General features: G+C 41.0%; 1 protein-coding gene across 1 annotated transcript; it reads left to right on the top strand.

Moving 5' to 3' along the window:
* Positions 1 to 5,705: 5,705 nt before the first annotated feature.
* COX7B (cytochrome c oxidase subunit 7B) lies at positions 5,706 to 12,149 on the top strand. Its single transcript, XM_080990472.1, has 3 exons — positions 5,706 to 5,866; positions 10,077 to 10,201; positions 11,935 to 12,149. The coding sequence occupies exons 1-3, from the start codon at positions 5,827 to 5,829 to the stop codon at positions 12,010 to 12,012; spliced, it is 243 nt and encodes an 80-aa protein (XP_080846598.1). The 5' UTR covers positions 5,706 to 5,826; the 3' UTR covers positions 12,013 to 12,149.
* Positions 12,150 to 12,610: the final 461 nt, after the last annotated feature.

Raw genomic sequence — 12,610 nt, 5'->3', positions numbered from 1 at the left:
GAAACGAACTTTTGACCTGCCAGCCAAATTTTGCAAGCAGTCACTGGCGGTGTGCTAACTGTCTGGCCAAAATTTGCAGAAGTAAGATTAGCACAGGATTAGCACAGGAATTTACTGCAGATAGTATTTGAGAGCAACCTTTCTTAGGTACAGAGTTCTAAGCACAGAAAATATTGAGAGAAACCTTTTCCCATCTCCCTTTAGTTCTAATGAGGCTATTATTGGATTGAAATTGAAAATTAATAAAAAAATTATTATCGAATATGTTAGTCCCTTTTATTGCTTTGCCAGTGCTTGCCATTTGCTAATCAGCATGCAAATCATATCCAATTGCTAATCATTTAATCTGTCATATTTTACTGGATTTTGTGTGAATTACCATATATTCAATTTTTTATTTCCCCTTTTCTGTATACATTCTGTATTGTTTGTAATTTCATTTCATCTCATCTCCATTTATCATTTCTATTAAGCTTTGTATAGCAACAGAGCCCAGAGATTTGTTTCACTGCAACCCCACCCCCTTTGTAGGCTGAAGAGGGGAGGGGCATCAAATTCCCCACAGATTGATGGGAGGGGGGGGAACCCTGTGGATTTGTGCTTTTTATCAGATATGCAGAATGCTCTAATCCCAAACTCTCTAGCCCAGACATCCCCAAACTCGACCCTCCAGCTGTTTTGGGACTACAATTCCTATAATCCCTGACCACTGGGCCTGTTAGCTAGGGATGATGGGAGTTGTGGTCCCAAAACAGCTGGAGGGCCAAGTTTGGGAATGCCTGCTCTAGCCCTACGACTGGCTCTGCCAGATAAATCCATTTGTTTCTAAGGTGCTTGGTGGCTCTCTTTTTCTATGTTTGCTGCGGGGGGCTTAATAATATCACTATCCTTCTGCACTCTGTGAATTAAGCAGGGGCATGGATTTGCAAGCATTTGTAACTTCTGCCACATAATTTTCAGGTGGAACTCAAATTGGGAGAGAAAAGGGTAAATTCAGCCTGCTCTTTCTATGTGGGTGGCACATTTTGTGGTGCATGCAAGTTTAATGGTGGGCCATAACATTAAAGGCAGACGCGTGGGGGACCTGCCTGGCCTAAGTGGTTAAAGGAACCATCAAATTCTCTCAGCAGTGAAACTGACCTCATAAAACCTCTCTGGCATGGGAGCACATGAATTCCAGGGCCATGGGCACATGGGGCACATGAATGCTTCATAGTCTGTTGTTTTTCTGCGGAATTCACATTTGGAAATATGCCCAGTCGCAAAGAGCACATACCTGCTTGTTTCCAAAGGAGTGCTAAATTAAATTAACAAGTCCTCAAAGAGGCAGGCCTGTTCCAGTCCCCACCTCAGATAGTCTCAAAGGGCGAGGAAGCCAGTGCAAATTTATCAGCAATTTCAGCAGACGTATCTAAAGAGTGCAGCAGCTACCTTTGGGCTGACCAAATTTCTGGCACCTTGGCTGAGTGTCCTGGAGCATGCACAGAAATCCTTGATCTCCAAGGGGGATGTAGCATTTCAAAGACCGCAGGGCAAATGTGCTCCTGAGCATATGCAGAATCCTTTTCCTCTGGTGAGGTGTGGGGAACCTTTGGCCACCTCAGCTCTTGCTAGACTGCAACTCCTGTCAACTCCAGCAAGCAGGAGTTCAGCAACATCTAGAGAGCCAGAGGTTCCCCGCACCTGAGCTAGAGACTGTGCAGGTATCTGTGGATTCTGGAGTCCCAGAATTTGCCTTAGGTATATTTTTTCATGGATGTTAGTGACTTCACCTGCCTGATGCTGCATAGGAGGTGACCTAGGATGAGATTGCTGGCAGGTACTCATGCTATGGCCTGGCTGACTTGCTTGCACAGTAAACGGGAGACAAGTGTGTAATCTTATCACAGTGAAGAATGGTAGCAACTTCCCCAAATCTCTTGCTAAGCAGCAAAAGTCTGTATTGCTGGGTCTGCCTGCTGGAAATATAACATTGAATCACAATGGTACAAAATAACTCAGCAAGCTGACATTTATCAAGAGTTAAACAAAGGTTAGTGTACTAAATATTATTTCCAATTCTAGGTAGTTTGCTATTGGAGAAATACCATATATGATTATAAAAATCTAAAGCAAAAATTATTTAAAAATATGATTTCATTTCTAGATCAGACAAGATTTCTTCTACTATATATTTCTTTCTTTATCATATACACACAAAGCTTCTATTTTTAAACAGGAAATATTTTTGTAACCTAAGGTCTATTATACAAATCCATACAGATGTTCATTTTGTTACAGTTCTGTTAAGTTGTATACAAATTATAAAGATTCCAAGTTTTTTTATGTTCTGCCATGAGTCTATCATTTACTAAATTCGCGAGTTTTGCCATTACTTCATATTCTGATAGTTTCGCTTACCATACATCTATTTCAGGACATATGTCAGATTTCCATATGTTAGCGAACACACTCTGACTGCTGTGGTCATATAACTAAATAGTTCCACTGACAATTTCACAATACAGTAGCTGAAGGAGTCATTCCCAATGGCATAATTTTGGGGTCCAATGCAAATTTTGTTTTTTTTTACATTTTTTCATTTCGAAATGAACTTTCCTCCAAAACTTTTTGGTCTTTTCACAGGTCCACCATAAATGGAAGAAGGTTCCTTGAGGTCTATGTCATTTCCAGCAATGTCCATTCATTTCATTATTCACCTTCTGTATATCTTTCAAAGTTATATAGCATTGAAAGAACATTTTTGTACAGTCATACCTCATGTTACGGCCGCTTCAGGTTATGTATTTTCGGGTTGCGGACTGCGGGAAACCTGGAAGTACCGCAACGGGTTACTTCCGGATTTCGCCACTCGCGCATGCACAGAAGCGCCAAATTGTGCCGGCGCCTGCGCATACGCGGTGCTTCAGAATGCGAATGCTGCGGGTTGCGGACGTGCCTCCATCATGGGTTACGTCCGCAACCCGAGGTTTCACTGTACCAATTTTGTTTTAGGGCTTAACTAGCAGTGAATTTTATTCCTTTATTCATAATTGTTCTCATTGTTCCACTATACACTGCTCTTAAAATTTTTGCATCCATTTTGTCATATAAGGTTTTGCTTGTTTGGGCTCGGTGTCATATTTGAGTAATAGTTTATAAATTTTACACAAAAAGTAGACCTCTGTTATGATGGACTCAAATTCTGTCTTTTCACTGATTTAACTGTTTGCCATACAGTCTTTCTTGAATCTGGATATTAGTTGACAGTATGTAAGCAGTTTCATATTTTTTCTCCTCTTTAATACTTCAGCATGTATTTGATCTGTTCTTGAAGATGAACCATACCTTGGTACAATATATAGTCATACATTCTCCTCTCGGCTCTAATAATAATGTTCCAGTGGTGACATTAACAGTGCTGCTAAGGGCATTTTTGTGATTTTTGTAGTGCAACTCATGATTTTTGTAGTGCAGGCTGTGCCCCTGGCTATGATGTGTGAATTGATGGTGAGTTTGGGGTAGCTCAATGCATAAAGCGTAAGGATCCATGAGGATCCGTGCTTCGAAATCACGTATTTGGGCCATGTAGTTGCCAGGAAGCCATGGATACATGATTTTTGTGGTGCAGGCTTTGCCCCTGGCTATGATGTGTGTTTTGACTGTGAGTTTGGGGTGGCGCAATGCAAAAAGCGTGAGGATCCATGCTTCAAAACCACATTTTGGGGCCACTGTATGCTCAGGATGCCGTGGATCCGTGATTTTTGTGGTGCAGGCTGTGCCCCTGGCTATGATGTGTGATTTGACGGTGGGTTTGGGGTGGCCCAATGCAAAAAGCGTGAGGATCCATGAGGATCCGTGCTTCAAAACCACGTTTTGGGGCCACGGTATGGCCATGAAGCTGTGAATCCAAGTTTTTTGTGGTGCAGGCTGTGCCCCTGGGTATGATGTGTGATTTGACGGTGGGTTTGGGGTGGCCCAATGCAAAAAGCGTAAGAATCCATGCTTCAAAACCATGTTTTTGGACCACGGTGTCGCCAGAGGCTGTGAATCCGTGATTTTTGTTGTGCAGGCTGTGACCTCGGCCATGATATTTGATCTGATGGTGACTTTGGGCTTATCTTGTGCAAAAATCATGAGGATCCAAAAGGATCCGTGTTTTTTAACCATGTTTTTGCTCCATCACGAAACAGAGGATGCACGATTTTTTTGGTTCTGCCTACAGACACATGGTGCAGAGTATCATGGTGTTTTTATTTTGTTTCAGTATAAAAATCATATGAATTCATGAGGATCCATGCCTTGGATCCATGTTTTTGTGGTGCTGCAGCGTGGCTAAGTGTTGGATCCACGTTTTTTATAGTCCAGTCTGTAGGCGTGCTTTCCAGATGTGATTTGACACTGGATTTGTTGGAGTTGTTTTTTTAAAAGTGGAGGATCCATGAGGATCCGTGTAGATCCGCCTTTAACCCAGACCCATCTAGTGCAAAAATCATGAGGATCCGTGTTTTTTAACCATGTTTTTGCGCCATTGCGGCCCCACGAAACAGTGGATGCATGATTTTTTTGATGCTGCCTACAGACTAAGACATGGTCTACAGTATCAATGTGGTTTTATTTAATTTGAATGAAAAAATCATATGAACTCATGAGGATTCGTTTAAAATCATCTGGATCCGCCTTTTACCTAGTCCCGCTTATGGGCTGCTACGCCCTGCTCTTGTGAGTCGCTCGCTGCCCCTTGCAGGAGGCAGCGGAAGCAGTAAGAAACACTGGCTGGTTATACGGTTTTTCCCAAATGGGGAAGTTTGCCAGATAACATTTTATGAAACGGTTATCATAATGTGGACTTCGAACCCTGTTTGTCCCCCTTGCCCGTTTGACTTCCCTAAATCACTTTTCGAGTTTCATTCTTGGCGATGACGACGATAACACTCGCAATGCTTTAAAGAGAGCGAGAGCGCAGTACTGTTCCTTCGTTGCCATTTAATTATTGATTTATAATCATTCTATTTTTGCCGCAAATGATCCCAGTGCAAAGGAATTACGCGTGAATAGCCGCCACCCATCCACGCATCGGTTTGTGTACAGGTTTTGTGCTACTATTGTTTTACATTGTCTGTCATGTCAGTATTTAATGGAACACCTGAACGAACAAATATTTAAAAGAAAAAAGAAAAGCAGCCGCCGCCACTGAACCGTCAGGGAGACCCGGAGGGTAACCGCTTTCCTGGAGCAAGAACTAAGGAAAGCGGCTGCGAAGCAACAACTCCTCCAGCCCGCTGTGCTTTGTGAAATGGATTTTCTTTTTTATTAAAAATGAAACAAGATGCAACGGAACAAAAAAAGAAAAAAAAGGATGTGTCAGAAGTGGGATTCGAACCCACGCCTCTATACAGAGACCAGAACACCCAGCCCCGCTCGCGGGAAGGCAACTCTATGCGTCCGCCTTGAGTCTGGCGCCTTAGACCACTCGGCCATCCTGACACTGCCGAGAAGAGGCACGCAAAGGGACTCTCAACCTCGCCGAGGCAATAGGTCTCGGCTTCCCTCGCTCCCGATCCTTTCCTGAATCCACAGACCCCGAGACCCCGAGACCGGCCAGAGGGAGGCCAGCCACAAGCTACTCTTTCCCACCCACCACGCCCAAAAGAACTGGGGGTGCCGGGCTGGGTCCCTCGGCAATTCTTCCAGCCATACTATATTTCCCAGCATGCTCTTCGCGGGGGGGGGCACATGCGCAGGTCACGTCTTGCACGGCGACGGCCATTGTGCTCTTCACCTGTGCTTGTCAAGGACGCCGGGAGAGGAACTCTGAGGGGCTGAGTCCGATCCTGAGGCAGAGACATGTTTTTTCCTTTGGCGAGGGGAGCTCTGCGCTTCGCGGGTGAGTGTGCAGGGGAAGGTCGGCCCTCCGTCCTCCGCGCGGTTTTGGGTGGCGGCGGACAGAGGCAACCCTCCTCCGACTTCTCCATACTGGCCGGGGTCTCCCTTGTTAGGGCCGTGCTCGGCACCGGGGTCTCGCGTTTAGGGCCTTCCTGCCTCGCCATCTGCTGTGCTCTGTGCTGCCTGGCTGCGTGGACGGACCTCACTTAGCAGCGCCAGTTGCTGAGCTGCGAGGGTCCTGCGGGAGGTGGCACCCAGGACTACCTGTATAGGCTGAAGCACCAAACAGCTATGTTGGTAGAGGTGTGGGTTTTTTTGGGGGGGGTGCTGCTAAAGGGAGACGGTAATGCAGCGCTTTCATGTAGCCAGGATTTATGCTGGGTGCGAGGAGCCTTTTTGTTGGGGTGGGGCAGAACCTCAGTTAGTTAAATGGCCATCCCGAGCATCGCACGTGGCGAATGAGATCCAGCTTTGCCGGCTCCCTCTTCTAGAGATGGATGTAAAAGGAGGGCGAGACGCAGACACTGCAGCAGTTTTAATGGAGACGGCGCTTTGCATTGCCAGCTGTAAATGAGATGATGTATTCTCGTTTTTCCATTGACCCAGGGGGAAATGGCTTTCTCCGCAACTAGCCCAGGATTGTGTTCATTGACTGGCAGTAGCTTTTCAGGGATTCAAGGCAGAGGTCTTTCTCATCCTTACTTGCAGGCACTTGGGATTCCAGCTGTCCTTCTTTATTATTCCAAAAGAAGGGTGGTTTAAACACACAAAAGTACAGTACACAACACTTTCTAAGCACTGTACTTACTTTAAAAGATGAGATGGTTCCTACATCAAGCTCATAACCTAATAGACATGGTACAAGGTGACTGGGAAAAGAAGAGGAGAGCAAGCGCTGAAGTGGCTGCTTATTCACTGGTAAACCGATGGGGTTGCAATTGTCTGTGCCATAGTGCATTTTCTGGGAGTCCCAGGCTACCTGGTTGGGGGCAGAGGCCATAGTGCATTTGCCTTTGTTTATTCAGTCCTAGGACAACCAGCAATTAGAGCTTAATAAATAATAATCTTTCAATTTCATTCTTGTATGGAAAAAGCACGGTAATGTGTGAGGATGCCCCATTGAAAATAAAGATTGTAACTTGATAGGATTGGGTCATTGAGTATATATTTCTTTCTCTTGGAATTTTAGAGAATGACACATTCAAAGTAGAACTTCTTACCCATGCAAACTTTTGAAAGTGATATTTGTTTCAAATGTTGGAGACCTTTGTTGGCCTCCTGTGAAAACATTTTGTATTTGGCAAATTCATCCAGCTACCCTAAACTACTTTAGTAAGTATGTAGGAATTCTGAATAGTGATGTCAGAACAGTAAAATAAATAGAGATTTCATTCTGGTTTCCCCCCAAAAAATGTTTACTAATTTTCACAAAATTATAAACCAACCAACCAAACAAACAAACATAAATCATAACCTTATTAAAGTTATACTTATTAACATTGTTAAGCGACTTCCTTGCTTCCCCTTGGTTGGATTAAAATGTATATCTTTTTAATGGTTTTCCAAATCAGAGTTCTTATAAACTTAACTTAGTCGTTTAACTTCCTTATATCTTTTCAATTTGAAATTAAACATATTAATTCAACACTTAACTTATATAAAATCCTAAGCCAATCTAATACCTGCAAGCTGTTTCAAATTAATTTAACTTAACAAATTTAACTAACTAATCATTAAATTTAGTCCATTCTTCCTGATACTCCTCCTCCTTCTGGTCGTGGACTCTTCTGGTTAGGTCGGCTAGCTCCAAAAAATCCATCATCTTCCTCTGCCATTCTTCCACAGTTGGTAATTCTTGCGTTTTCCACTTTTTAGCTAGTAAAATTGGAGCAGCAGTTGTGGCATACAAAAATAATTTAACATCTTTCTTGGGCAATTCCCGACCAATTATTCCAAGAAGAAAGGCTTCTGGTTTCTTTTTAAGTGTATATTTCAACATTTCTTTCTTTCTTTTTTTAATTAATTTTTATTCATTTTTAAACATATTAATTATCATGCATACCACAAAATTTCACATTTTATACAATCTTTTTGGACATCAACACCTCTGATGATCCCCCATTTTTATCATTTCTTCTGCATTTCTTAAATTCATATTGCCTTTAATTATCTTAACTAATGTCTCCCTTTTTATCCAATTATGCATTAATTCAAATTATTCACTTCACAAAACTTCTTGCAAACCCACAAATGTAATCTGGTCGTTACAATTACTTTTCAAATAGTCCATAAATTTACACCAATCTTCAGTGAATCTCTGGTCCCGCCATTTCGAATTCTTCCTGTTAGCTTGTCTAATTCTGCATAGTCCATCAATTTCATCCTCCAATCTTCTTTCGTGGGTAATTCTTCTTGCTTCTATTTTTGTGCCAATAATATTCTTGGTGCCGTCATTGCATATAAAAACAGCTTACAGTCCTTTCTGTTTATATCATCTCCTACAATGCCCAGTAAAAATGCTTCTGGTTTCTTAATAAATGTATGTTTCAACATTTTTTTTCATCTCATTATATATCATTTCCCAGAAGTTTTTCACCTTTTTACATTCCCACCACATATGATAAAATGTTCCTTCTTTTTCTTTACATTTCTAACGTTTGTTGCTTACCTTATACATTTTAGCCAATTTAACAGGTGTAATATACCATCTATACATCATTTTCATCATTTTCTTTTAAAGCATTGCATGCAGTAAATTTTAAGCCTTCTTTCCATAATTTCCCCCAATCGTTCAGCTGTATACTATACCCAATATCTTTAGCCCAATGAATCATAACTGACTTTACCTCCTCATCCTTCAAATGCCATTCAAGCAGCAATTTATACATTTTAGACAAAATTTTATATTTATTGCTTAATATCTCAACTTCAAACTTTGATTTATTTTCATCAAACACTTTTTCTTTAAAGTCCTGCTTAAACATTTCATTAACCTGACAGTAGTGTAGCCAATCATTTACATATTTAACTTTCTCATATGGTTTCATCTTCCATTTACCGGTACTTCCTTCTTTTTGTATTAATCTCCCGCAAGTTATCCAATTTCCACACATATTGATCTTTTTCACACTCATTGCTTCTAATGGGGATAACCAATGCGGTGTTTTTCGTTCTAATAGATTTTTATATCTATCCCATATTTCTATTAGAGATCTTCGAAATATGTGGTTTCCAAATTTTTTATGGATTTTTGCTTTATTATGCCATAAATATGCATGCCAACCAAATCTACATTTTTTCCAATTCATTATAAATCTTTTCCCAGAAGTCTTTTACCTTGGGGCAGGCCCACCACATGTGATAAAAAGTTCCTTCTTTTTCTTTACATTCCAACAGTTATGATAAATCTTAGCTGGTTTAAAAGGGGTCAAATACCATCTATACATCATTTTCATTATATTTTCCTTTAACACAGTACATGCGGTGAACTTAACCCCTTTCTTCCACAGTCTTTCCCAATCGTCAAGCATTATGTTATGTCCTAGATCTCTTGCCCAATCTATCATCGCAGATTTAACTTGTTCATCTTTTGTATGCCACTCCAGCAATAACTTATACATTTTAGACAAATTTTTACCTTTAGTATCCAACAACTCCGTCTCCAACTTAGATTTTTAAGAAGATTTCATTCAGAGCTTTTCAGATTTTTCAGAGATTTCATTCTAAATTCTAATAGCAGGTGTAAATCCAGTGTGTAATACCCTAAGTGGGGAGCATTAAAAATACAAAAAACCCCGAGTCAAGTGTTACCGCAACAAATCCAATGGGAATGAGAGGCTGTGGGTTCTGAAATGTGGGTTCACTGATGTCTTTCAATAGCTTGGCTATAGAAGAGGCTCTCTTTTCCTGCAGAGAGAGGGACAGAGATAATAAAGTGCAAAGTGTGTGGGTATGGAAATGCATCGGATGGTGGATTTAGTTTCCCATTGATCACAAAGTGGAGTGTGTCTGAACGAGTGGATCCCATTGCAAACAAGTCATGCAACTTCACAATTTGCCAAGTTATTTTTGTTGCAACCATATATATGCACTGTAATATTCAAATGGTTTGAAAGTACCTGTGGTGGAGGTTGTAGTTCTTTCCTATTTAATGCACAAGTCATCGCATAGTAAAAGGGGTTCTTAACTAAAAGTTTCATCTTGTGTTTTAGCTCGTGGCGTGCAGCGTACTGCGGCAAGACAAGTTCACCACAAACATGGGCCTGATTTTCATGACAAATATGGCAACTTGATTTTACTTGGTGGGGCTCTGTTTTGTGTCTCCATTTGGAGCTATGTAAGTATTTCAGCTTTGCATTTAGCTCTGTCAATTGGAAGTAACAATTCCTTCTGGAAAAGCCATAGGTCAGGCTATATGTGGATGAAATTTAATTTTACAAAAAATTAACAAATGAAAGTATCATCACAGCTCTTTAAGAAATCCCGAGAAATTGTGTAAAATCCTATACAGTGGTACCTTCGATTACATACGCTTCAGGTTACAGACTCCGCTAACCCAGAAATAGTACCTCGGGTTAAGAACTTGGCTTCAGGATGAGAACAGAAATCGTGCTCCGGCTGCGCAGCGGCAGGCCCCATTAGCTAAAGTGGTGCTTCAGGTTAAGAACAGTTTCAGGTTAAGAATGGACCTCCGGAACGAATTAAGTACTTAACCCGAGGTACCACTGTATGGTTACTCTCATTGCTTAGCATCCCGAGGTTGATGTACTGCAGTGGTGGTATGACACTTAAAAGATTTTGCAGGACAGATTTGCCTTTAAAGTGCAACATTAAAAAATATGTTGCACTAAGGGGTTTTTTAATTAAAATTTATAAGCCACTTTTCTGCCAAAGGAGGGCCCTCAGAGCAGCATAATAGTTAAAAGTTCAGGACACAGATTCTGTAATATGAATAATTTCAGCAGCATAAGAACAGAATCGACAATCAACTTTTTGGCCTCATCAAAACCAGATGAAATGAGGGAAAACATCTAAGCAACATTTTAAAAATCATATCTAGGTTAGCCTTCACCATTCAGAGGCAGGCTAATGAGGAAGAGGGCAGCTTAGTCTTCAGTAGAAGCTCCACAGTCTGGATGCTGCAACTAAGAAGACATGTGTGCCAAATAGATTATAAAGTCTTAGATTGGGAGCTAGATTTAATTAATATACAGTGGTGCCTCGTAAGACGAAATTAATCTGTTCCGCAAGTCTCTTCGTCTTGCGGTTTTTTCGTCTTGCGAAGCACGGCTATCAGCGGCTTAGCGGCTATTAACGGCTTAGCGGCTTTAAGAAAAAGGAAACAAACTCACAAGACGTTTTGTCTTGTGAAGCAAGCCCATAGGGAAATTCGTCTTGCGGAACGACTCAAAAAACGGAAAACTCTTTCGTCTTGCGCGTTTTTCGTCTTGCGAGGCATTTGTCTTGCGAGGCACCACTGTATGGTGGTTTAGGTTATTCAGAACTAGGACGTCAGTGGAATGAAGAAATAGTAAGCTGCCAGAACTTGAGTTCTGCCTTGACATATTGAAGTTTGGTCTGTGGAAACTGATGTATAACTGGTCCTTAATTTACACAAAACAATTTTACAGTTAAGCTTCATGCCTTCTGTTTGTGCAGCTGGTTGAGTGGTGTTGAGGGCTACACCAAAGTACAGGAAGTTTATAGCTTCAGAGAGACATGTCTCGCTCTCTGAAGAAAACGCCTGTCACTGCTTAACAATATATAACGCTACATTGCTATGTACCATATGTATAGAATACCCTTTTTAAAAATTACGTTGGATAAATCCAGATCAGAATGCTTCAAGAGAACTTAAGGGGCCATTGGTTATTTTTTCGTTGTTTCACTGATGGTATGTGCACATTGTCTCATTACAAAGAGAAAAAATATAATGGGTGTTGCTGAGAAAGGTACATTCAGCTGGTCTGCCTTTACGGATCTGGCTTAAAACGTCTAAGAGAAAGTTGTAGTTGCAGCTGTTGGAAAGTAAGATTTCACTGTGCTTGACTGTTGATTCTTTACTTGCAGGTTGTAACACAAACAGGGATAGAATGGAATTTGTCTCCTGTTGGTCGAATTACCCCAAAAGAATGGAGAGAGGAGTAGAGATTCTGGGTTAAATCCTCTGCTGAAAAGTTGGGAGCAGCCATGGGTTCGCTGGAGCTTTTATTGGAATATACTAATACTATGCCTGTAGAGGACACAATTATCTGTGATTCAATAAATGCATTTAAACATTAAAATTATTGGCTTTGTTCCATTAATTTTGTCCCTTATAGCTAGGTAGAAAAGAGTACTTTGGTAGTTGTTGTCGTGTCCGACTCTTCGTGACCCCATGGACCAGAGCACGCCAGGCACTCCTGTCTTCAACTTTGGTAGTACAGATTACTAAACTGAATTGTTAAAATGTATTGTGACAGTAGAGTATTGTGCTTATGAAACTAAAAAAGAGCCAGCCCCAAAACAATTGGAGGCAGAATGTGACATAAATGTTTGACATGATGTTCTTCATGGATTAGAATAACTTCACTAACTCTTCCGTCATTGGTATCTGGACACAATAAAATACACATGAACATGCACACAACATGCATAGAGTTACAATTGGTAAATGGTATTAACGTATTGCTTTATAAATAGGATTAACATTTTATTTAATTTCTAAACTTTGAGAACAACATGTACAGTGACCACACTTAAAGTG

Source organism: Podarcis pityusensis, assembly GCF_964106645.2.
Source record: "Podarcis pityusensis genome assembly, chromosome: Z".
Lineage (NCBI taxonomy): Eukaryota > Metazoa > Chordata > Lepidosauria > Squamata > Lacertidae > Podarcis > Podarcis pityusensis.
The sequence above is the reverse complement of the archived record's forward strand: the minus strand, read 5'-3'. Positions and strand labels throughout refer to the sequence as shown.